General features: G+C 37.6%; 1 protein-coding gene and 1 long non-coding RNA gene across 6 annotated transcripts; one reads left to right on the top strand and one right to left on the bottom strand.

Moving 5' to 3' along the window:
* Positions 1 to 1,419: 1,419 nt before the first annotated feature.
* Positions 1,420 to 24,545, top strand: FAM102B (family with sequence similarity 102 member B). 5 transcript variants are annotated; one of them, XM_042820003.1, is made up of 11 exons: positions 1,420 to 1,600; positions 11,379 to 11,499; positions 12,092 to 12,121; positions 12,563 to 12,679; positions 13,860 to 13,906; positions 17,739 to 17,845; positions 19,130 to 19,225; positions 19,797 to 19,977; positions 20,067 to 20,194; positions 20,576 to 20,645; positions 22,134 to 24,545. In XM_042820003.1, the coding sequence occupies exons 1-11, from the start codon at positions 1,452 to 1,454 to the stop codon at positions 22,174 to 22,176; spliced, it is 1,089 nt and encodes a 362-aa protein (XP_042675937.1). In that variant the 5' UTR covers positions 1,420 to 1,451; the 3' UTR covers positions 22,177 to 24,545. The 5 variants fall into 5 exon arrangements, with proteins under 5 accessions (XP_042675937.1, XP_042675939.1, XP_042675938.1 ...); XM_042820005.1 differs by having other exon boundaries at positions 1,432 to 1,600; positions 19,794 to 19,977; positions 22,139 to 24,545; XM_042820004.1 differs by having other exon boundaries at positions 1,432 to 1,600; positions 19,794 to 19,977.
* LOC122160964 lies at positions 5,684 to 19,971 on the bottom strand. Its single transcript, XR_006169006.1, has 4 exons — positions 19,766 to 19,971; positions 15,505 to 15,624; positions 7,658 to 7,746; positions 5,684 to 5,800 (listed from the first exon to the last, which is right to left on the bottom strand). It is a non-coding gene; the product is annotated as an uncharacterized LOC122160964 (long non-coding RNA).
* Positions 24,546 to 24,642: the final 97 nt, after the last annotated feature.

Below are 24,642 nucleotides of genomic sequence, written 5' to 3'. Positions count from 1 at the left end.
GAGAACTGCCTTAGTGTTTTTCAGGTTGTATATCTGTTAATGAAACAATGTTGAATCATAGAGTGAGGTGTAAGTGTTGTTCAGAAAGAGTTCCCACAGCACAGCTATACAAGTCGGGATCTTATAAAATGTGTAATAGCAATTACAGGACATATGAGTGTTTTGAGGAGTTTTTGTTAAGAATAGAAACGGATAGAGTCAGATAAAACTACTCTTAATTTTGAACTGGAAGAGTGTGTTTACTAATTATGTCCTAGGTACTGTAAAACAGTAGAAGCAGGAGTATTTTTTTCACTTCCTTTTTTTAGTCCTTGCTTATTTCCTTGTGGGATTGTGCTACGCTTTGGGTTGCTTAGCTGTGCACATCACTTGTGATGTTTGTAGGCGTTTGGGGTGTATTCCTTTAGAAATGTTTTCACAACAATTTTTCTGAATGAGTAGCAGATACATTAAAGAACGTTCTGTAGGTTTCATGTGCTCAGTACCATACAGCACAGTCTTGCATGTTCCTTCTTTGCAAGAACAACTGTATGGCTGTAGGAAGATACACGTTTTGGGGTGTTGTTGAGCAATGTTTTGTGAAGAGGAAGTGGAGGTGCCAGTAGGTACTGCTTATGGCTTGCTCTGGATAACTCCAGGGATGGGTATGTGGCTGCTCCCTGGAGTCCAGGTGCTGGCACTGAACTATTTCTTATGCAGGATTTGCTGTATGAGTGCCGTTGGGATCATATTGCAGCACTGTTACTGCGTGTATGCACAGATGTATGATTTCTGCTTCACTGCAAGCTTACGGGTATTTGTTCCTCGTTATCAGAACTGGAGCCAATGTGTAAGGAGTTAAGAACTTAGATCTGAGCTGCTGAGAAGACCCTGCCACTGTTTGAATTCCAACAGGAAGAAACAGAATTCAGAGTTTAAACGTCAACATCTACAGGCCGTTATTGAAAACCCCGCATTCAGCACGTTGAACGTCAGCAGAAAGCCGTGCCCTAGCGGGGCGGCACCCCGCAGGGGCCCTGGTGCGTGGAGGAGCTGCCCCGGCTAGGATTGCGCCAGCTCGTCTCCGCCGGGTGGCGCCCGCGACCCCTGCCCGGTCACCCCGCTCCGTGCCGGGCAGCGCTCCGACAGCTTTCCGTAAAGCGGCGCTCGAGCCGCAACCGTCGGGCCCGAGGAGAGGACGTGGAGAGAGCCGCGCCCCGGCCGTTGCCAGCGCGGCGTCCGCGGAGCGGGGAGCGGCTCCTGGCGGGCGGGGCCGGCTGCCATGTAAGCGCTGCGGGGCGGGGCCGGGGGCTGAACAGCACCCCGAGCCGGGACCGGAGCGGAGAGGAGCTGAGCTCCGTCCTCTCGGTGCCGCCGTCGCTCCGGGTATGGGTGCGGAGCGGGGCGGCGGAGCGGCGCTGCCCCGCGGCTCTGAGCGCGCGTGGGGGCGGCCCCCGGGGGGCTCCCGGCCCATGGCCTTCATGATGATAAAGAAGAAGAAGTTCAAGTTCCGCGTGGAGCTGGAGCTGGACGAGCTCTCCTCCGTGCCGTTCGTTAACGGCATCCTCTTCTGCAAGGTGCGGCTGCTGGACGGCGGCAGCTTCAGCGGGGAGTCCTCCCGGTAGGTGCCGTCCCGGGGCGGCCCCGCAGCCCTTTCTTTGGCTCTCGGAGCCCCGCAAGGGGCGCGGGCGGCGGGTTCCGGGGGTGCGCTGCTAGCGGTGGTGGATAAGGTACGGCACCCGTAGACTCGTCGTCGACTCGCTGCTTGAAGTCGTAATGCTTCCAAACAAATGCTAAGGCTCTTAAACGCCGGTGAAAAGGTGGAATGAGTCCTCGAGCGGCTGAGGCCGCTTGTGCTTGAGCCGTGATGTCTTGAGCTGACGGGGTGAGTAAAAGGAGAAGGAATTCCTGCCGCCGGTTCTCAAGTCGGAGCAGTTTGGGTGCAGGCTCTCTGCCTGCCGTCGTATCGATATATAGATACTTGAAAGGAGAATTAATGTTAACGGGTTCGTAGAGAAGTGCTGTCTTCTTTCTTGCATGTGTTCGAGTCACATGCTTTACCGGCTGCTCCTGCTTGATGCTCCAGTGAAACTGAGGCAATAGACGGTTGTCCTTTTTCCTTCTGCGTTGTGCCCCAGCGGTACAGCTGTCGCCTGCCCGGGTGCTGCCCCGGTGAAACAGCCCCGCTCCGGCAGTGCCGGGTAGGGGTGGACTGCGGGCAAAGCAAGGTGTGCTGTGAGCTGCAGGTTCACCCCACGTTTCCCATGGGGACATGGGATGGCCCTCCCGTTACAGTTATTCCTGTTGTGTGGCTAATTATATTACTCTAATGTTATTACAAAGATAATTAACTGGAAATGTCTCCTGGACTTCTGTGAGGAGACAAAAATTATTAACAAATATGTAACTACTCAGTTATTCTCTTATTAAAATGTATTCTGCTGTTGTAGAGCTTCCTGAAGTATCGGCTTTTAATTCTGTAAGTGAAAATAATAACAGAAAATAAAGAGCACCAGGATAGAACTTTGGCTGAATAACTTGTTATTTAACCATTCTAATACACTAGCATGTGCAGTCAGACATTGTTTTCTTCTGTATGGTTGACAGGTAATCAGTTCATTACTGTTCTGTTCTTGTTTTGTGTCTTTTTTTCTCCTCAGTATTCTTCTTGCAAGCAACTTCATCATAAGTAATAGATGGATAACCATTGTAAGGTTAGGCCCTGATGTACTTTTACTGTTCTAATGCAGTCTTTGTGGCCTTGAAGTCACGTTCACGGGCTGATGTATTTCTTGGATAGTTTGAGTGCAGCTGATTCCAGGTGGGCCAGTATGAGTGATGTCAAGGAGGTGAGGCAGAATGTGCCTCCAGAAAGTGTCAGTGGAAACATGATGAAGCTGGGAGCTATGCTGAAATAGTGCACTGGATTCAAGCTTTGCAGTTCTTCTACCTTCTTCTATTCTGGGGTACAGGTTAAAAATAACAACAGCAGTGAAACATATCAGTGCATCAAAATCCCGGTGAGTGTGTTTGTGCTGGCCTGAAAAAGCTCAACACACGCTCAAAGGAAGGTATAGAATTCCTCTGCAGTGATCCCTCAATGCCAATTAAGGGAGTGCTTTTGCTCTCGGCTTAAGAATAAACTAATGGATTTTCATGGTGGTGATTCAGCAAAGGTCCGAATAAATAAGGAAGAAATTAAATTAACAAGAGTGGCAGCATTTCAAGACTTGTCAGGTAGATGTTTCTTCTTAAAATAGCGGTCATCTTCTATTTGCATGTGTTTCAGTGTAAGGTGGTGATCATTTTCTGGAAGTAGTCATCTTTGAAGTGTTAGGAAAAGCTTGAAGGACTTGATTGTGTTTTACTGTGAACACAGCATACAGACTTATCTGAAATGCTGTGTTATACGTGGAAAAACTGACAATGTCTCCTTAATAGCTTCCAGCAATTTTTGTTATTGAGGACTAGTATTTTTCAGGGAGATGCTGAGAATGAAGTTCATACTGATACAAACCAATGACCCACTGCCCTTGACTTAAAAGCAAACAAAAAACCACTACAGAATCAAACTTGAAGAGCAGCAATATCAACAGGCTATAAACTAGGGTAACATTAGTAGGAAGAAATGCCCTAAGAAGGCTAGCAGCAGTGCAGTCAAGGCCTGTGTGTAGTGAGTTGTCATGCAAGCAGATTCGGGCAGTCTGACTGAGCTCTGGATGTTGCTTATGAATGATTAAAACCCTGATCCTGCAGGCAGTGGCAACTTCCTGGATGCTGAAGTGGGACACAAATAAGACAAACAAGTTTGAGCTACTGGAAAATATTTTGCACGCCTTAAATCTCTACCATCAAGTTACAAAGCCCTAGTTCGTATTAATGAGATTCTTTTCTCAGTACAAAAGCTCTTCTGGTTGGTACAGATGTGTGCTTGAAGCGCGTTAAAAATCTATGACCAGATAAAAATGGCACATACAGCCCAGGACACAAACTGATTTCCAAAATAAAAACATCTGAGTTGTTTACAGATGTGATTTTGTACATAAATTTTTAAAACTAGTTTGAAAACATTTATTTGAAAGCAGCCTATGTCTATTGTCTGTGAATATTTCCTGTAGGTGAAGAAAAACTGTATTACAGTACCAAATGTTTTCAAATAATTCAGTAATTTAAAGTATTTTGATGAGAGGGGGGAAAAAAAAACATTGAATAGGCAAGTAGTAGCAGTGTTTAAAATTGAGGGAAATGATGTAGGAAAACTAGGACCCTACAAATCTAAGGCAGATGAATGCATCACATGCTTTCACTCTACAATATGGAAAACCTTAAAGTAAGTTGTGAAGTGGAATTAGGTTTTATTTGTTTTAAGCTGCCAGTCAGCCATCCAATTTTTCTACTGAGCTTTTTAGTATGACTTCAGGATCTTTACAGTAGTTTTTGAGATTTTACAACAAAGCAAATATACAGGGTATATGCCTAGTTATGCTAACAGCCCCCAGTTTTACTAAGAAAACTTACTTAGACCTGGCTTCATATGCAGAAAGGTATCTGTATGCATTTTTATTTTTCTCTTGGCCAGTGGCTATAGATTATCTATCTCTGAAACTGGATAATTCTGCAGATTCCCAAATGCCACCTATTTGTACACTGTTCACAAAATCCTGTGTATATAGTGTGTACCATGGAAGAACAATAGATCATCCCAGGGCAGAAATTACACCTGTGAATATTTTAAACAGGAAATGCTAGTATTCTAGGGTACACTTTCAATGAGTATTATGTGTGTTTTTTTACAGCTAATACAATGCAGACAAATACATTGGAAGCACAGACTGTCTGCAACTGGCCTCACTGTAAATACACAAGAAACAGCTGATAAGCCCCAAGGGTAGATCACTGCTTATAGGCTGAGTTGTTCAACCAACAGCAAAAGAGAAGGCTGCATATGAAGGAAACAGTTGAGTTTTCTAAACCAAAGGATCTTATTTCTTAAGAGGGTGCTTTCAACATTCTACCGTTTAGGCTGAGGCTACAGTAGTTGTAAACCTGGTAGTTAAATTTTCAGTTGGAATTCAACCCCGCTGTACAAAAGGAGTGAAGGATTTGTGTGTTGTTAGGCTTGTAGTCTTCAGTTTGGTCAAATTCTCCTACGTCAGAATTTTGATTTCTGTTATTTTAAGCTGCTTATGGTTCACTTGTTCTTTTATGATCTGTTCAAAACGGTCAGAACTAAGTTGATTATTGTATGTGTGTGACAAGAATATTGATAGAGATGGGGGGGGTGCTGAAAATGAACTTTTTTAATCCAGATGTTTTCTCCTGAAGATTCCAGAGAAGTTAGTATATGATAAGCTTTTGAGTTCTAAGAGGTAGTTGCAGAGCTCCTGGGTTACATGTAATTATATTCTTATTTCTGAGATACTAGGTGGAAAAGTAATTTTCTGCTGTAGAATTCAATATCTTCTGGACAATAGGTATTTCTTGTTTCTACTGATGCTTGGCTGCCTCTTTGCCAGCCAACTGTAACTACATTTGCTTTGTGTGGCTGTGGCAAGCACATTTTCTGCCCCAGTAGGCTCTTTAAATTGCTTTCTAATCATTGTTTCTCTTCCTGCTGCTATTGCTTTTGAAAGGGAGAATTTCTCCTGATAGTCACACAGCTTAAACAGCTTCCTAAACAAACATACTTGTTAAAATGACATACCTGTCACATGGGCTGCTGTCCCTCTCTCTCATCTTCCTGCACAACATATGAATTCTGTGCGCAGTCTTCAGACTTAGTAATGAGTTGTGCTATTTTTAACAGTTTTTCAACTGCAACCTGATGGAGAAAATGGAATGAAATAAATTTTCAAAAGCTGTGAGGCAAGTTAGTGGTAGGAAAAAATAATCCTAAGGCCTCAGTAGCAACCAAGAAAATGTTTGTCTGGATGGTATTTTGTATGACAAATAATGGGTTAAAATACAGGTGAAAATGGCTCATTGCTGTGAGACTTCTTACTGTAAGTACTGGTAAGAGATGCAGCAACAGCTAATTTGTCAGGAAAAAGTTTCTGGAAAAATACATGTGACAAGTATCTGTTAAACAATGGAGTTACAGGTTTTTGTAAGCAACGTGCCCATGTGCTTCACCAATGTTACTGTCTCTTGTACTTTTTCTGCTCTCTGTTGACGAAGGTCTGTCTCTGCCTTCTTTCTAATTTAATAGAAATAGCTGAAGATGAGAATGAAATCATTTTCCATCTTTTCTTTAGGTTGTAAAAAGGAAGCTCTTCCAACTTCTCCTCCTGGTTCATCCCTATTGTTCCTCATCTTCCACTCTCTGGTCTTGCTACATGTCTTTTACTGGAGAGACCCAAAACAGGAGTCAGTGCTATAGAGACAGCCTCACAAATGTTCAATGGAGGGAACGGTAACTTCTTTTAAACTGCTGGCTACAGTCTTATTAATACAGTTTGCCCTCCACTGTACTAATTCCTGTTTAGGTCTCTACATTTGCTTTTAACCAGCAATTTCTTGTAAGTAAAAAATAGCCTAAAGCAGCTCTATGTTCATATTACAGTTTGTACATATTTTATCAGGAATACCTGTCATGAGTACTATTACTTAGATTTAACCTAATTATTATGTGTAAAAATGTGAAATGGAAGATGATTCCTGTCTTAATGTTGCATATACTAACTGCTGCATGCTGTCCTGTAGACAGCAGAGCTTCGCGGGTTTGCGTAGTGCTGAAATTTGTGAAAAACTGAAGGAAACATTGAAGCTCTGCTTGTAAATGACTGGTTTTGTTTGTGTTTTTGCTATGCTTAGGAAAAATGTTTTTGTTGGAGGGAATGCATCTTGCATGACTCAGGCATGGATGAAACCATGCTGAAGTCAACTGTCTTTAAAAACAAGAAATAGATGAAGTTCTGTATAAGCTGATTACTACAGTGTATTCTTCAGACATGCTGCTCTCAGCTCTAACTTAAAGAGAAGACTTCATTTAGCATTCTGTTTATTTAGTAACTTACAAATAAGTATAGATTTTTGAGACATTATATCCAGCTACAAATGAGCAAAAAAGTTCTGTTACTCAAAGATAATGAGGTTAGAACTGGTGCATATACAATTGGGTATAAGTTATTAGGTTATGTTTGAGGGAACAATCAATGTGGGAGAAGGGGTGAATTTAGATTATTTGAGGAGGAACCAGAGTGAGGAAAAAAGTAAAATAGGTAATGGGACAGAAAGGGCTACTCACTAGTGCTCTTCAGTGCTTATCTGGTTGTGCCATGTTCTTATCAGTGCAATCTATACTACCTTCACATTAAACTTTTTTCTAATTCATTTTCTTGGGTGATAGGCTCTGTTGGTGCGTGTGTGTGTGTATAGGGAGAGGCCGGGAATCTCAGCAACAGCAACTGAAGTCAGACTGTTCAAACAGAAGGGAGTGAAATCATTGACTGGTTTAAGTTGGAAGGGACCTCAAAGATCATCTAGTTCAACCCCCTGCCATGAGCAGGGTTACCAGCTACCAGATCAGGCTGCCCAGAGCCTCATCTAATCTGGCCTTGAACACCTCCAAGGATGGGGCATCCAGTTTGTCAGAACAGCCTATAAATGAGGCCAATGGTGCCATCTGTATCTCTGTCTGACCTGTGAGACTGTCTGTGTATAGATGTGGTGTGATTACCTGGAACGTATCTTCAGCATCACTACTGGTTGGACCTGAGGACCCATGGAGAGCTGCAGCAGCCCTGATCCAGCATTATGGATTTTCCCCTGAAAGAGGCAAACAAAACTTAGATAATTCTGGAAAAGCTGCTCCCACTCCAAGTTAACTCATCTAGAGGCATTTTATTTATTCTGTTTCAGACTGCCAATGCCCAGTCTCTAAAGTTCTTGAAAATCCTCAGAAAACTCTTGTAAAAAAAATTACCAGCTTTAGAAACAGCAATAATAATCCTGTTTTCCTTGTGGAGTGAAAAAAGCTTTTTTTTTTTACATTTTTTTTTTTTTAGTACTTATAGGAGGCTTTAGGTTACTCATGTTTTTTTTACTGAAGCTGTAGAACATCTAAACAAGCACTGTTTTCCTTGATATAAAGAAAACTACCTACCTGATTGATTCCAGGAGTATTTTTTAAAATATTGATATAAATTTTGTCTAATATAAAGCTTAAATGGCATCTTGAAGTTGTAAACAAATGCTTCCAATTTTTTGTTTCCTTTTTCCTAACTGCAAAGCAACTGTGCTAGACAAACTGTCTTTTTAACATGATGGTCTGCACATGGCTAAATTTTCTAATCAGCTGTCTAGAATAACTAAAACAAAAACCTGAATAAACAAGTTTCTAATTAACTAAGCACAGTATTTTTGCCTTTAAGGAGTTCTGACTTAATCTCTAAGTTTCTCCTGATTCAATTTCTCCATTTAGGAAGAAGTAATTTTTCACAGGATGCTTAAGGTCTTTACAAGTAATTTATGTTTGCGTTAGCAGCCATTAGATGAAATAAGCCATTATTAACATGTCATATCCATAAGGGAATAAATTGGGACAATAAGCCAATTGGGCTAGGGTTTGTTGCTTCTTGTATGTTTTTCATGTTGATTTTTTTCTCATCTGTGGATCTGAAGAGAAAAGCAAGACTTTTATTCTGTTGTTTTAAAATGCAGTTGTACAGCACATAAAAGTACGTACAGGAAGGGACTTGTCGACAGCAAGTCTAATAGGAATTTAGTCAGTGTGGAATTGTACCTTGAAAGAAAACCCACAATTTGTTCAGCTGACGGTTAACTTGCATTGATTCCAAAGTATGGTCTATCTTAAATATCTGCCTATATTGCATTATCCTTGGCTAGAGCTTACTAATAGTGTTTGCTCCTGTATTGCATGGAAGTGCTACAGCTAGTACATATTTGACTGTATCTTAGTAACCAAGATGCATTTCGATTCATAAAACAACTGTTTCTGCTTTGCACGTGGTAAAGTGACTATGAGGCTCATAGGAAACTGACTCATAACGGAAAGCTTTCTCCAGCGTGCCCCATAACATAGGCACAGTCACCAAGAAGTTATCTGAGTTCACTTCCATAGTAACCAATCAATGTAACTTGATTTTCTGGAGGTCCCTGCATGTGAACTAAGAATCTCAGAAGCTTAAGTAGTAAAATTGTCAATATTTAGCTTGTTTCAGTCTAAGGGGAATTAACTGCTGTTGTTTTTTCTTATGCCAAAATTACCTTCCATAAAACGTTACTTTTTTTTTTTTTCTATCATGAAATTGAAGGGACAGCTCCGTGATTTTGTTTTTGTTTTTTTTCCCCTTCTTTCTGCAGATTGTATATAAATCTTTCAATTATCTTGCTCTTTAAAACCATGAGCCTGTGAAATTAACTATTGCATTTTTGGGGGGCTGTTCTTGATTTTGATTTAATTTTCACAAGAGTTTTAACATAATATCTTGATATTGAGGCATTTTCATAGTAACTTTTACTTGTTTGTAAGAGAACTTTAAAATAGAATTATCCTATTTAGTATTTGTAACATTATTTGCCTGAAGAAACCCTGACCTGTGACATGACTAGATGGAGAAACACTTCAGATGTTGCCTGTATCCTGAAGTATAGTGCTTCTGTGCTCTTTCTCTTACTTGGCCAATGAGATTTGTATATGTAAGTATTGGTAGTATGCTGAAGTAAATTTAAGATCCTTCTAAGGTTTTAAGTACACTGTTAGATTTATCAAGCAGTTACTACTTGTTTATCTTACAGCATAAGCAACATACAAATATGCAGACACCAGATACCATGCACTTGCAGTGTTGTGCTTTACAGTGGACATTTAGCTGACTATTTTTTTATCTGAGAGATAGCAACTGTCACCTAAATGCTACAATAACTATTAAAGCCTTCTCTGTATAACAGAATTTAACAGTTATCCAGTGTCCCTTGAACCATTTTATTGTACTTAGCTCCTTGGCTTAAGCCTGTTTCCAGTGCAGTACGTAGATATGTATAATTTACCTTTCCTGATTTTTGATTCTGTTCTGGGTCTAACTAACTGTCAGACTGGCAGGTTGTTTGTTTGTTTGTTTGTTTTTTCTTAATTTAAAGCACAGAAAGGTTTGCAGTAGAAAACGCGAAGGATAAAAGGTAGATTGTGGTGTACAGAGCCTTTTCCTCTTAGGTCACATGCTTGAATGTGACTCAGTGTTGTATCATCAGAATCCGTTAGTCTGCTGCAGTAATTAAACTGACTCATTTCAGGCAGGCTAGTTTATTCCAACCTTAGTAAATCATTGTGCACATAAGCACTGTAGCTGGCAGCCTCACCAGCACAGCAAGTTTGAGCCTTGTGATTCATCCTTTCTCCATCGGTGATAAACTCTGACTCCAACTTAGGTAGAACCACAGAGTTCTACCTGCACTAAAGATGTCAGGCTAGATCTTCCAATAATTAGGTGTTGTAGGAAGTTAATACAAAATAGCATTATCTGCATTACAAAAATGGAAGAGAAGGAAAAGGGCCAAATACTGCTTTTATGTGTGAAGATTTGAGTAACTGGAGTGATAGAAGGTAGTGTAGATGCTCCGCAGTTCCAAGTTCTGAGTTCAGAAATGTGAGACTAGAAGAGAGATCATTGAGTCTTTACAGATCACAGAGTCTTTATGTCCTGCTACTGACAAACCAGCCAACTATGTCTTCAAATACCTTAAGATTCCTTTGCTCCTGTGTCAGTTATTTGAAGGCTGTTCTACAAAACTGTGTTACAGTTTCAGACCTTGTGATTTTCAGCTTTAAATGTGTGGTTATGCTTGGTTATTTGGCTTAAGAAGTCCTTTAGTGTCTGCACTGTTTGAATAACTTAGCAGGTTTTTTATTATGATTTTTCCTTATAAAATACAGGGGTTTTCTATCCTTTAGTATTAATTTTAGAATCTGTTCATCTTCAACTTCAGTTTCCCTCATGGAAAAATGTGTTCCATTGGCAGTTAACATAGCTGAAAGCATCCTCGTCTTTTGCAAAGCTACATCATTTTGCTGAGCTGTAATCCTGCAAAGAACAAATCCATTCAGATTAGGTACATTTCCAGTACGTGGCTGAAGTTCCTTTATGCTCCAAGTGCATGACTTTGTATAAGGTTATTTTACATTATCTCCTTTGAACTGGTCCAGGCCTTAAATTTAACTAGTTCTGCTTATATGATGCTTCTTTTCTCTATATTGAAACACTACTACCAGTCTTGCTACACAGAGAAGCATGAAGGATGGTTACTTCAGGCTTTGGAGCAGACTTCAGTGTGCACTTCACAAACAGCAGAAGCAGTACTTGTTCTTAAGCTGTCCTGTTGCGTGTTATGGTCCTGAATGCATACACAACTGTTATTAAACATATCTTTCCTATACGCAGGGAGGTGGTGCAGGCAAACTGTGTCCGCTGGAAGAAAAAATTCATATTTATGTGTAAAATCAGCGCCAGTGCCACCACAGGGATTCTGGATACTTGTATCTGCAGAGTGTCTGTGCGGAAGGTAAGTAGTGTTTCTTCTTCCCCCATTCTTTCTTCACTTGTTTTGATTGTAATTTTAAGAAGCTGATAAATGTAATGAAGTTCATTTTAGCTGCAACTATGTCAGGTATTCGACTTGCATAGTAATTTATTGCTTTATCTTGACTAAGTTATGGAGATTAGTTATTAAACATATATTGAAAAGAACAGTCAGTCATTCCAGCAGGGCAGCAGAGTAATTGCTCATCAGTCTCTATAAAGGTAGCTCTTGATGGATCCTTCTGGCAAGCACCAGTAAACTTAGAAGGCTTGAACTATGTCAAATGTGAGAATTTAGAATGAAGCACTTCCTGGACCTGGAGCTAGACTTTACAGAAGGCAAATGCTGGTCTGTTGTCAGGCACTCTCTTCACAGCACCAAGATGCTGGCAGGCACTGAGGACATTATTAATAAATGACCACAGTATAGTCTAGCAAATGTGTGGTGAGATTAAGACTATGTTAATTAAGATCTTATTAAGACTAAGACTAATATTTGCTTTTCTTAAGTCAGTATTTTTAGTGGTTGGCTTGCATAATTATTAGTGTTTCTTGTTTCTTTTTTTTGTTCCTAGGAGTTAAAAGGAGGAAAGGCATATGCAAAGGTAAATCGAGATATTAAATTTAGCTTATGGATTGTCTTTTATTTCTTCTAATTTTAAGTAATTCTTGAATAGTACTGTAATACCTGTGATTTCCATAAGTGTACTGTGGTGACAGTTGTCTGAACTCTTGATGAGCGTGATTTTATCATCAGAATTTTTTCTTCAATTATTTTGAAAGGGTTGATGAAAGTAAACCCTTTTGCATATATATCTTTCAAAAGAAGGCGTCAAATTCTCCTTTCTCTTATTTTGACACTGTCATAGGTAAAAGAAGATCTATGTAGAATTCGATGCTCAGCTTTTCAATGTTTTGTCTTGTGCCTCTCCCTTTAATAGACATCATCTCAACTGCAAGAAACTATTGTTGAAACTACTGTGCATGTAGAAAGTGCTTTCATTTAGTAATATGCATTCTACTAACTGTCATTTTTTCTTTAACAGCTGGGCTTTGCAGATTTAAATCTAGCAGAGTTTGCTGGATCAGGAAATACCACTCGTCGCTGTTTATTAGAAGGTTATGATACCAAAAATACAAGACAAGATAACTCCATTCTCAAAGTAATTTGTTTCTTTTTTTTCCACAATTAAATTAATAAAGCAGTAAGGATGTGTTATGTTTAAACATGAAATGAAGTTTTAAAAAGTATACCTGCTGAACCTCTTCCTAGAGGGAAAATTAGTTGAAGTGAAAACATAAGCCTCATTTAGACAGTATCATTAAAATCCATATAGTCAGCAATGGAATTGGTCCTACTCTTGGATATAGAGCTAGATAGCTGTAAAACAAAAGCTTTCAAATGGTATTCCTACTCTAATAGCAGTGGAAAAATAGAATAGTGAAGTATAATGGAAACACTAAATACATCTGAGTGTGGGAATTACATCTCTAACACTGGACAACTTCCAGTGCAGGTCTCCAAGTGAATTTTAATTGTTTTATGTGTAAGCCAGCTTTAACACCTCCATGAATCCTGTAACCTAACCTTTTATTTTGGGTAGTAGGAAATATAACAATTGCCAAGAATTGCTGAAACTCACCCTGCTTGTCTCTCTTTTTAGTTTATGGAGAATGAGAAATGAAGTAAGCTGCATAGAGCTCATTACAGAAGGTTGCAAGTAAATTAAAAAAAAAAAAAAGTTTGTCCTGCCAAGACACTAGAATTTATTTCTATTAGTATACCATTCATGTGTGCACTTTCTGGTGTCTTAAATATACTCTGAATTTTAATTGATGGTTTTGACCCAGCCAACAAGCCTTCTCAGTGTATTACTGTTCTATGGTATTATTTACCTTTTGTGGTTTTACTTTATCTGTGATGTTTGCACAGATAGTTCTAGTGTGCTGGCAGTTTGCTAAACACTGTTAGCAAACAACATACTTTAGCATCCACTGTTTTAAACAAAAATCTTTTTGCTCATGAATCTTCTAGTTTCAAGGGAAAAATAAGGAGACACGAATTCTCTCTTAACTAGTAATGGTTTTAAGATCATTATTTATCGGCCTGCCTTTGACAGAATTTTTAAAATGTAATTCTGTTTTTTTTTTCAAATGCTGCTTTGTTTTGTGTACTCACAGTACATATGTAAATATGCTTTTTTCTTTCTTTTGCATAAGCATTCAGTTGCATATGTGATGCTATTTTCCTGAAATGTAGTATTCGTGGCAAATACAATTTAGTATGACAATATACTACAGATTATTTTTTTTTCTTATAGTCTTTCTCTTCTTCATGTGTAGGTGTTGATCAACATGCAGCTAATGTCTGGAGACCCATGTTTTAAAATGTAAGTTTTTAATAATTTGTGTTGGATAATGCTTTAGTCAAGCTTAAGTGGCTCAGTTCACATTTGAAATTACATTTCTGCTTTGCATATATGAATTTCTTCAGGTTGACAACACTTAAATAAAAACAAAACTGTGATGGTGGCTGAATAATGGTTAACATAGTAAAAACAGCAGTGGAAGTATCACAGTTCTCCTTGCTGTTAAATACTTGGCACATTTTCAAGCAAGGACACTAGCCTGCACACCTCCAATGACTATAAAAAAAAAAAGGCACATAAAGGAAGCTGTTCATATAGCAGGCATATATAAAAATAGATCTGACTGATGCTTGCTTGAAGAATGTGCTGCTACAGGTTTTGATTGCTAATTGAATAAGGCTTAAATAAAACCACTTGAATGCGTGAAGAGTTAATTCAAGACAAAGCACATCAAGATTTTTAGTTAGCAAAGATATTTCTTATTATATATGACAGGAGATAGCAATTTTGTGTATATCATTTATAAAAGTTGTATTTGACTTGTCACAAGTTACTTGAGGGAGGGGTGACTAAAATCCATTCGTTCACAAATAAATTCCTTAAATCCTATTCTAACTCTATTCCTTTAAATTCTGTTCACTTCATTGATTACTTCATTACTATACTGAAACTAGCAGGCATGGAATCAAAACAAGAGGACATGTTTCTTCCAACACCATGCAGTCAAGTGGAACTCTCTCCTACTACATGTTGTGAATAATAAAACTAAGCTCCTGAAAGATTTATGAAAAAATCTTGAATGAAATAATTTTGTGAGCTCTTGGGTATAAAATACGTGAAGCTCATAATGTTTGTAAGCTAGAGCTGAGCTGTTGGAGTAATTTTCAGGCGATAATAATATTCTGTGTGTCCCTGTTATTTCAGCATCTGCTATTTGCTGCTGACAGAAACAGTATGCAAAGCTACATAACACTATGTTCTGAGACAACATGCTTGGCTCCTTCTGATCTCTATCAAAAAAAGTCTCATCTAGTTAGTATTAGATAACATGAAAAGAAAAAAATGTCTTAATGAAAAGGAAAACCATTTAGAAGCATTTGCTAGCTTCATACTTGCTATGTCAGTCTCATCTTTCTTGGTAGGTTCTCAGACTTTGTTTACACTTTGAAAGCCTGGATCAAAAATATCTCCCAAAGCTCAAGCTAGTGCTTACTAACATTCTGCACTAAAATAGTTTTACATCAATAAGAATTACTGCTTGCTCAAAATACTGTTATCAACCAAATTCAGACTCATGTTTTATCAAATGAATATAGGTAATCAATGTTCCTGTCTATAATCCAAGAATGGGATATCTACAGGTTTATGTTGGAGTAATAAATATATACTGAAGTGTTCCTTAAAAAACACAACAGTATCTTTGTTTAAAGAATTTAGATGAAGCTGTAACTCCAGGAAAAGCAGCACTGCACTCTTAACTCTAAGGTCTAATATGCGAGAGCATAGTAACTAGTAGGTTTTAACTGTTTTGAGGTAAGTCCCTGTGTACTTAAGACAGATAAGACTTGTTTTCTGTAACCAGTACAGGCTTTGCATTACTGCCACAGAAGTATCCTTACCATTGTTTCTGAGGGCATCTGAGAATAGAGCTTGTACCAGATTAGCTCAGGTTGTTCACTGTAGGAACTCTTCAGTCCAGCTGCACCACTTAAAACTCCTGTCTCTTCTCCTTGTCCAATCTTACAAAAAGCAGAGTAGAACAGTGTGAAATCTCATCCTGTGCTTACAGAACAAACAGTAAGATGGTACTTTCTAAATCTCTTCGGTCAAGCAAAGCTTTTCCATTTTCCTGGTTACTGAGTATTTCTTGATTTCTTTGAGTCAGACCTATTAAAAATATTCTCACTGGTACTGATAAACAAACAGTTTCTCAGCCAATTAACTTTTATCGTCTATACTAATAAAATAATGTCTTTCTGTTCAGGTAGCCAAGTAGCTGAACTTAACAACTAAATAGTTTTCCGCTTCGTTAGTAAAAACTCTGTGGCTGAAGGCTGAAATTATTCAGACTCGGCATTTTCTTCCAAACTGATGATATACCATTTCCCAGAACATAAACTTTCAACACAAACAGTACAAATAATTTATCTAATCCAGATGTTCTTTGTAGAAGGAATAAATGACCACCAAAAACAGTTGCACAATCTGAAATCAGCTACATATTTTAAGAAGTCAAGATGGCTTCACATCTGATCTGGGGTGATATCCCTGAAAGCATTCAATTCTTGCTTTGAAAGGTATGTAGGTTGCTCAGAAAGTAATGCCTCCTATTTATTTATATGACAACGACAACATTAAGAAAACAAACATTATTATAGCAAATACACCACCATTAGCTATGCATTTCTATGAGCAGTGAACACAACACTGCATGTTGCACTCATAAAAATCTGCATGGCCATTCAGAACATGGCTTGTCTTGCAGGTTGCTGTTGGCACTGCAGAAGCACACCGTCTACCCATGTTATTGTTCTCACTTCCACACTTTGGTCTCTGTAAAGGTTCAGCAAGTGTCAGTGAGTGTCATTTTTTCTCTATGGAAGAATTCAGTGACACACCTTTGCTGCTTATGCACTTCCATGTCAGGTGCCGTTCTGTCAGACTGCCCATCTGCTGCCACCTGTCACACAGCAACAAAATGTAATGGAATATTGGTGAAGAGCTTCAACCTCTGCTGCCATACTGCCAACATTTGCCTCTGACATCATGCACCAACGTAACAGAATAGAAGGCATTACTTTCAGATCAGCCCTTGTATGTTAGACATTCAAGTCACATAGGCATTTTGTGTCCTGAAGTGCTTTTTCTGCCTTTCTGTCTTAATTTCAAACTTAACGTGACAGGGGACATTACTGTACATACAGTGGCTGATTTATTAAATATCAAACATAAAAATGTTAACAAATTCCATTTGTATGCAGAACAAGGGTCTGATCCCACGGTCAAAATAACAAAGCATTGCAAAACATGGAGATGATATCATGAAATGTACTTCAGTTGTGTTTGACCACTTGCATGAGCAGATTACTTTAACTGTCATTTTCTAACACTACGAGGTTTATTCTTCTTAATAAGTATCTCTTTAGGTTTTGGTATACATTGAAATAAGCACTTCAGCTCTATGAAGAACTTTTTTAGTACTACACCAAATTTAAATAATATGGTGCACAATGTTTTTTTTCTAATTTGCAAGGGATAGAAGTTAGAGGAAAATACATGAGGATAGGAACAGAAGGCCCTCTGATAGGAGGGTGAGGGCAATCACCCTGGAATCTCCTCATGTACTGCAACAGAAATGAAACAAAGCCAACGATATACTGCACTGCACAAGCCAAGTAGGCAAACTGTAGTTATGTGGCAGGTTTTTTTTTTCTTTTTAATTTACTATCTTACCATGTATTTCATAAAGTACTGAGTTACATCCAATTCTTAGCATGTATATAATCCTTTGATTTGTATGCTATAACAATGAACAAAACCTTCAAAATAAACACATCACTCAATGAATCAAGAAGAAAGAAAAGCCTTTCCAAGGATCCTCAGATCTGAAGGACTGAGCAGATGGATGCTTTAGAAATGTCCTGAAGCACAGTAGCTAAAGCATTTTTTTTTCCTTTTCTTTTTGTTTTGAACAGGAGCTAGACAGCATGTTCCCAGAAAAAGGTTACAAGACAGCTAGCATGAAGCACAGTATGAATTATGCCTACTTGAAAAAATATATATATCTGTGCTGATCAGTTTAGAGGAATCACAGCAAAAGTACAGCAAATTCTAACCACTTTTCTTCTTACAGGCCTCCTTCCACAGCAACATCTATAGCAATTGCGGGAGAATCAGAATCTCTGCATGAAGATAGAAAAGGCAGAGAAGACTTAAAAGTAGTACATCTAGGTGTAGCAGGTATAAAATTATGTTCTTAAGTTCTTAATTTATAACTGGCTTTAGAGCTTCAAGAACATACCTATGAATTACTTGTAATCTTAAAGGGATGTTGACTGGTGGCTCACAAAGGGTCCCTTTTGACTTTGTTTGCTGAGACATACTTTCCTAAATAACAGCAGTGGAATGTCTTTTTTTAATTTATGTACCAGTTTATTTAGTGGAAAGTCTGAAAGGAAACGGGCTTGACGGGCTGCCTTTTTAATATTTAAAATCTTGCACTTTCTACGTCACACATAACCTGATTTGCTTTGGATTTATATCTCAACAGAATATTTAACTTGGCCCTTGGCTTCAATTTATGAATCATGGTTTTAGGGATATGCATATCCTTAAATTTTCAATTGGTAAAGTTCTGAGTATTTTGTAAAATACTCAAGTAGTTATTCTGAAACAATCTATGCATGCAAACAATAAGAAAAAATACTTCATTATGAGTTGTTTTTTTGTTTTTGTTTTTGTTTTTTTAACAAGCTTAAGGCTCTTAGTAATTTTCACCTTAAAAATTGTTTAATTTGTCTTAACCACAGTTGTTTTATGTAATTTTTACCACAAAACACCTCGTACATGATTCTATTGGGTAATTTTTTTTTAAGTGTTTACAGTGTAGATAAATCAAACTATTGTATGCTAACTGATAAGTCACATCCTAAACCACTGATTGAGCACCTGAGGAAAGGCAATTTACCAATGTGACCAGAAAGGGTGAAGCTTGGCTACACCTCTCTTAGACCTCATTTAAGGGCTGACTGCCACTGGGGAAGGCTTTCTGGAGATCTCTCTTTGGTGAAGGTTTCCCTTATCAACCTGGAATTCTCTGATATGGGTGAAAATTTTTTTTCCCTTCCTTTATAGCATCTTTCTATTGTGCCAGTCCTTCCATCATCTCATCTCTCTTGTAATACCTTACCCATCATACTGGTTTGTCTAATTGCTACAGTTATACTTAGAAAGCTACTCAGTGCTACTCTCAAATTTTGAGAGGAGAACCATGTTATATTTTGTGTATATATGTATATATGTATATATATGTATAAATGTTTTTGTTTTTGTGTTTTTTTTAAGGGAATGTATATTCTTTAACATGCACAGTATTTTTGTAGCAATTAGACCTTTGAAGAGATTCATAAAACATCAAATCCCTAATCTCTCTAGGAAACTTGATATGTGATTCTGTTCAAGATTATAGGCGAAGTAATGATGAAGCTGCCTTTGGCAGCGTTACCTGACTAGCATGTTTTGCAGATGTATCATCAAAGAGTGCCTCAGTTCCTGATGTAATTGGTGCATGTGGACATTCCAGAACATCAAGCTATGCAAGTCAGCAGTCAAAACTGTCAGGTAACTGTTAAGTAATTCTTTATGAATTGTTTACAGATTGTTGTTTTTTATTAACTTCCATAATTGTGTACTGTAGAAAGTAAGTATAATTTAATGCTTTAAAAAAGAATTGTATGAACTTGAAACGTTTTCCTGGGAGTTTCAGGTGTGAGGAGTTTGAGGAAGGCAACATTTTCTTTCTTATACATGTAATACTTTGTCTGTTCAGATGTGAGGTAAGTTCTTCCCTGAGCTTTGTCACTCCAATTAACACAACTGATAGACTTTTTGCATTTTGCATGTATAAAAGCAAATAGTTTATCAGCAGAGATGGGCTTACTTCCAAAAGATTAAGGGAAGTAATGACCAGGTAATTGTTAGGAAATCAGAGTTAGTTAAAACAAAAAGAAAACAGCATGTGCTGGAGTACAAAAACTGAAGTGAACTGATGTATGGAAGTGTTTGCAAGACTCTTCAAATTTCTTTCCAGGGGGACAAAACACAAGCTCTGTTTTCAGGATGGTAAAAGATGATTGATGATTATGGCAGCTAACAACATACCTCATCTAGCTCCACTGTGTTTCCCCAGCAGAATACAGCACATGTCACTCTAGATCAGCCAGTCTGTCTGAACTCAGTCACAGGAGAAACACCTCAGTGGGTAGCACCTCAACAGGAATTGGAAGTATTCTAGAACCCTGTAAAGAGACTGAGCCAAAAGTAACTAACACTGATACATCTACTAAAGATACATCATCAGAAAAACTGTGCAGGTATGCTCAATTTGAAAGCCTTATCTAGCAGAACCAAAACATAATTTATACATCACATGTAAGATCTCTAAACATAATTATTTTTACAGACATCCTGTAAAGCAAGACTCTGTGGAATCACAGTTGAAGAGGGTTGATGCTACCAGAGTTGACGCTGACGATATAGTTGAAAAAATACTCCAGAGTCAAGACTTCAGTTTAGACTCAAGTGCAGAAGGTACAGAGATAAATAAGGAAGCTTAAGGAAAGTAAATGCACATTACAGGCCTGAAAACAACTCTTTTCATAGTCCCTGCAATGTATATAGATTACTGTATCATCAGCTTGTCCTGTCACCCAGTAATTGGAAAGACTCTTCCCAGTGTAACCAGAGTTGCGTAATTCTAGTAATTTTCCCAGGTAATCACTTTTTAATCTTAAAAATATACAAGCAGGTACAAATTCATAGGGAAGTTAGTTCCTCCAACCTATAACCTGTCAAATTTGATTCTTAACTTAAAACGCATTCGTCTGAAAGTATCAGTTAGAAAACTGGTAAATCTTAGATGACTTAATTTTTGAAAGGAAGCTAACATACATTTATACTGTTGCTTTCTAGAAGAAGGTTTAAGATTATTTGTGGGTCCTGGTGGGAGCACTTCTTTTGGAAGTCATCATCTACCTAACAGGTATGTAGCCTCGATGATTGATCCATGGGTCACACTAAATAGAAATGCGTCTTATGCGGTAGTCATTCTGTACACATATTATTGATCTTTTCATCTTCTTTATTGTTCAAAGGTATCAAAAGAACTTGCTTGTCATGTTTTAAACCAGAAGACAAAGGTTTCTCCTAAATTCAAACTGATATGCCAAGTAAAAGCATTACTTCTGGAGGTCCTGAAGACTTAGTTCCAAAGTTTTCAGATATGAGCAATATTTAGGTATAGACACAGGAAACAGGCACCAGTTTGAAATCTTAGCTCTAGAGATTTACTGTAGTACTCTCTGAAACTGGAGTCTTGTGTTTTATACATCCACCTTCACAGCATCAAACATTTCTCTTCCTAATAGCAAGCCTAATTTTGTTTCCTTCAGTTTTGCTCACAGCTCTTTTTGTTTTCACAAGTTACACTCTCCCCGTTTCAACAGTTTTTCCTTCTTTAAGTTGTCTGTAGCTCTAAACTCTGTGCTTTGATAATCTGTTTGACATTTTTTTTCATGTAGTTGTCTTAGAACCAGAGACTTTCTTCTCTAAAATCTCTTCAAAGATTCTGGTATATACTTTGTATTAGTTAGAGTCTTCTCAGACTAGAACGCATTAAAAACAGGTAACAAGGTGTTCTAACGTAATGATTCTGCAGCTCAATGTAACTCTAAGATTCTTCTATAATCTCATGGAAGTAGCATAGCATGCATTTTTCTTCAGTAATTTCAGTAAGTACTTCCAGAGTGCACTGATAATGTGCTGAAAGTTATAAAATGAATGTATTTAACACAAGCAAAAAATACTAATGTTTAGAAGACAATTATTGGTTTATTTACAAACTGGGCACATTGATTTTTAAACAGGAGAACATGTATGGCTACATGGCACAGTGCTGTAGTATACAGAATTCTGTCCTAATTCAGTTACTGGGCAGTTTGCTATGTAAAACTACCCCCTATGCTATCATGTTGATGAGCTAGGGAGACAAAGGTACATAAATGTGCATTTATGCTTCAGCAGGAACAAAAGACTGAAGAGTTTTTTCTTGTATCTTAACAGACCTAGCACTTGATTTTTAAGAGCTGTATCTATTTGTGTGTTTATGTGTGTGTATTGTGTATACACAGACAATTATTTCTATGTTTGCAGTGGGTGGAGGCAGTATCCAAAAAATAAAATTTAAGGAAGTTAAATATAGAGGCCTAACAATAACTTTTGGCAGGTCTCTAATATTATTTATCATTCTTTGTTTTCTACAGTATTATATAAAACACTTCAATGCATTAAATGGGAAGTTACTCAGTAGCATGGTAACAAGGGCATGTTTTCTGCCCTTCAGATTTAGCTGTTTTGGTACAAGCTGCTTGGTTTTGTTTGCTTGTTTTCATACAGTACATTGTTATTCATCCGTCATACTGTAAATTCAATTTTAACTGAAATTGATTTAACTTCTTCCAAACATTTTCAGAGTAGGATCTGGAGCATATGAACAAGTGGTGATAAAACGCTAAGCTAGAATGACTTGACCAGAAGAGGAAAACACAGAACTCTAGCAGCAACATTCTAATTCACGTTTCTTCAACTGCAAGAGTTGTGAAAGCCAAGAGGAACTTTGTATGAACCTGTTTTGGAAAAAGTATTGGAATGTCTCTTGCTCAGAGAGCTTTATCTTCTATGATATCAAGGCAATGTCTAGATGTCTACATGTTGTGCAAGTACTTGGACTGTTTTTATAAGCTGTACCTGATGTTAAAGTGAATTACTTTTAAGTTCCATAAATTGTTGGAAGCATGACTAAATGGGTCCTGTTTCAATGTTTTACATAGCAGGTCACATGTAGATATGTGCCCTGCAGCTTCTTTTCTAAAGAAACTTCAAGAAGTCATAAATGAGCCCATAGAAACAAATTAAGACTCAATTTGGTCCTACCTTATGAAAGCCTTGGAAAAGCTACCTCTTTCTATCAAGTCAAAGCTACTATCATGTGAAGGTTATGGCTTCCCTAGAGCTCTGCTTTAAACAGGCAAAAATCTTTTCTGAAAAGTACTGAATATAACTTCATTTTAAGGATGAAGAGTGGATGTGAAACTCACATGCGTTAAAAAAAAGACTCCATAGATGTATATCATCAGCCAGTAATAGGCTGTGTTAATTGTAATTGATATTTAGATGCTTACATGTATGAAATGCACTATAGGAGTGACAAAGCAAGTAGGATATATCAAAATACCAGTGCACAGCAGTTATTATCAAGAATGCTGGTTGTTTCCCTTCGGATTGTTAAGGACGGAGTTCAGAAGCCCCTTACACAGAAACTTACTTCTGTGCACAAGCCTCGAGATTCAATGGGATGGGACCATTTACAAACCTCATCAGTAGTTTACTACCACTTTCAACTTTTTATTGCAGCTTAACCCTCCTCAGTGTTTTTCTAGTGTTAGAAGGTGCCTTGAGGGGATAGGGAAGGTACAGAGATATTAAACTATTTACTAAGCAATTCAAGATTTAAAACTACTACCAGTATAACTTATTAAGATAAGCACTTTATTGTAGAGGTATGCTACGCTCTTAAAAAGAATTTCTGTGCAACAGATTTGCCTTTTCATGTTGAACACTTATTCCGTCACTATCTGTCCACTGTAACATTAAGGACAATGGACTCTACTTACGTTTGTGCAGATGGTGATTTGCCTGCCAGATGAGAAAGATGAATGAAGAAAGAAAATTATGAAAAATTTTGTTAAGAATTTTGAAAGAATCCATATTCCCAAAAATGTAGTTCTGATGACAGTTTGGGCTTGGATCTGCTGTATTTTTAATTGCTGACTTGCATTTTGTTATGACTGATTGTATTATTAATCAATAATTATTAAAAAATAAGCGATACAAATAGCATGACCATTTTTAGAAAGCTCTGAATGCTTTCAATTCATCTCAAACTCAAGTTTGACATCCTTCTGAAGTATATGTAGGCCTTATTTAATTGGTTTAATGAGGGAAAATCAAACTTTGTTTTCCAAATACACTGTGGTTATCAAACTCACTTGGTTTTAAGGAAGTTTTGGTGTTTGAAGTGTGAGTAGTGTTACTGAATAAGATGAATTAATTATTTCTCTATTATGGTACTTCAACATATTTCCTGCTGTAAACTATAATCTAAACATTTCTATGGGTAAAAAGAATTAATGCAAATATATTCTAGCTGCTGTAAGTGTGATATTATCTAAAATTTCATTGGAAAAATGGATAAACAGACAATACCTAATTGCAAGTATACTATCAGAGCCTGATACTTTCCTAAAAAAAGAAAAAAAAGCAGCCACAACCTACTGCAAGCCAGAAGATGCATGGAAATTGCATTATGTTGCTTTCAGTACTTGTAAACACTGCTATGCTTTTTTGACCAATCTAGTAGAACCATTAATAATTTCCTAGTTTACTAGGAAAATTAGGCACAGCTAGAAGAAATGTAAAAACGCTGTATAGCTACCTATGTAATTGTGAAAGGGAATTTCCATAGCCCAGATTTGTTTTCTATGTTAAATTCCATAGCTAACTGTCCTAGATAAGCTATTTGTGTACTAGAAACCCATTATTTTCTTCCCTGGACAGACTTTTATAAATAGGAGAAAGTTTTACATGGAAATTGAGCTTTAAATAAAGCTGTGTTCTGGCATTTTTTTGTTCATCTTCAAGCTACAATTCTTAACCAAGTAATTCTTGAATTGTGCATATTTTAAATAGAACAGCTATTTTCTTTTTTGTAAACTATGCTGTAAGAACATTGAACACTCATGTTGTGAATTGTTTGGAATATGTTTTCTGGCTGTATTTAATGCCAATGTCTCGGACATACAATAAATGATATCTAAATAATACATATTCTTTGCAATATGGTTCTTAAAACTAAAAGGAAAGGAGCTCATGAATTAAAATAAGGCTGCACCACTGTTGCATGTAATATATGAAGAAAAAAA

The sequence above is a fragment of the Centrocercus urophasianus genome, unplaced genomic scaffold, assembly GCF_019232065.1.
Source record: "Centrocercus urophasianus isolate 14NV4802_14NV808 unplaced genomic scaffold, USGS_Curo_1.0 seq_18, whole genome shotgun sequence".
Taxonomy (NCBI): domain Eukaryota; kingdom Metazoa; phylum Chordata; class Aves; order Galliformes; family Phasianidae; genus Centrocercus; species Centrocercus urophasianus.
Note: the sequence above shows the minus strand (reverse complement) of the source record. Positions and strands in the feature narration are given on the sequence as shown.

Excerpts from the sequence above, each read along its gene's own strand:
- FAM102B (XM_042820004.1), top strand. The coding sequence starts at position 1,452 with ATGGCCTTCATGATGATAAAGAAGAAGAAGTTCAAGTTCCGCGTGGAG. Across the intron at positions 11,500-12,091 it reads GCAGAGTGTCTGTGCGGAAG|GAGTTAAAAGGAGGAAAGGC; the intron begins GTAAGTAGTGTT and ends TTTTGTTCCTAG. Across the intron at positions 20,195-20,575 it reads TTTAGACTCAAGTGCAGAAG|AAGAAGGTTTAAGATTATTT; the intron begins GTACAGAGATAA and ends GTTGCTTTCTAG.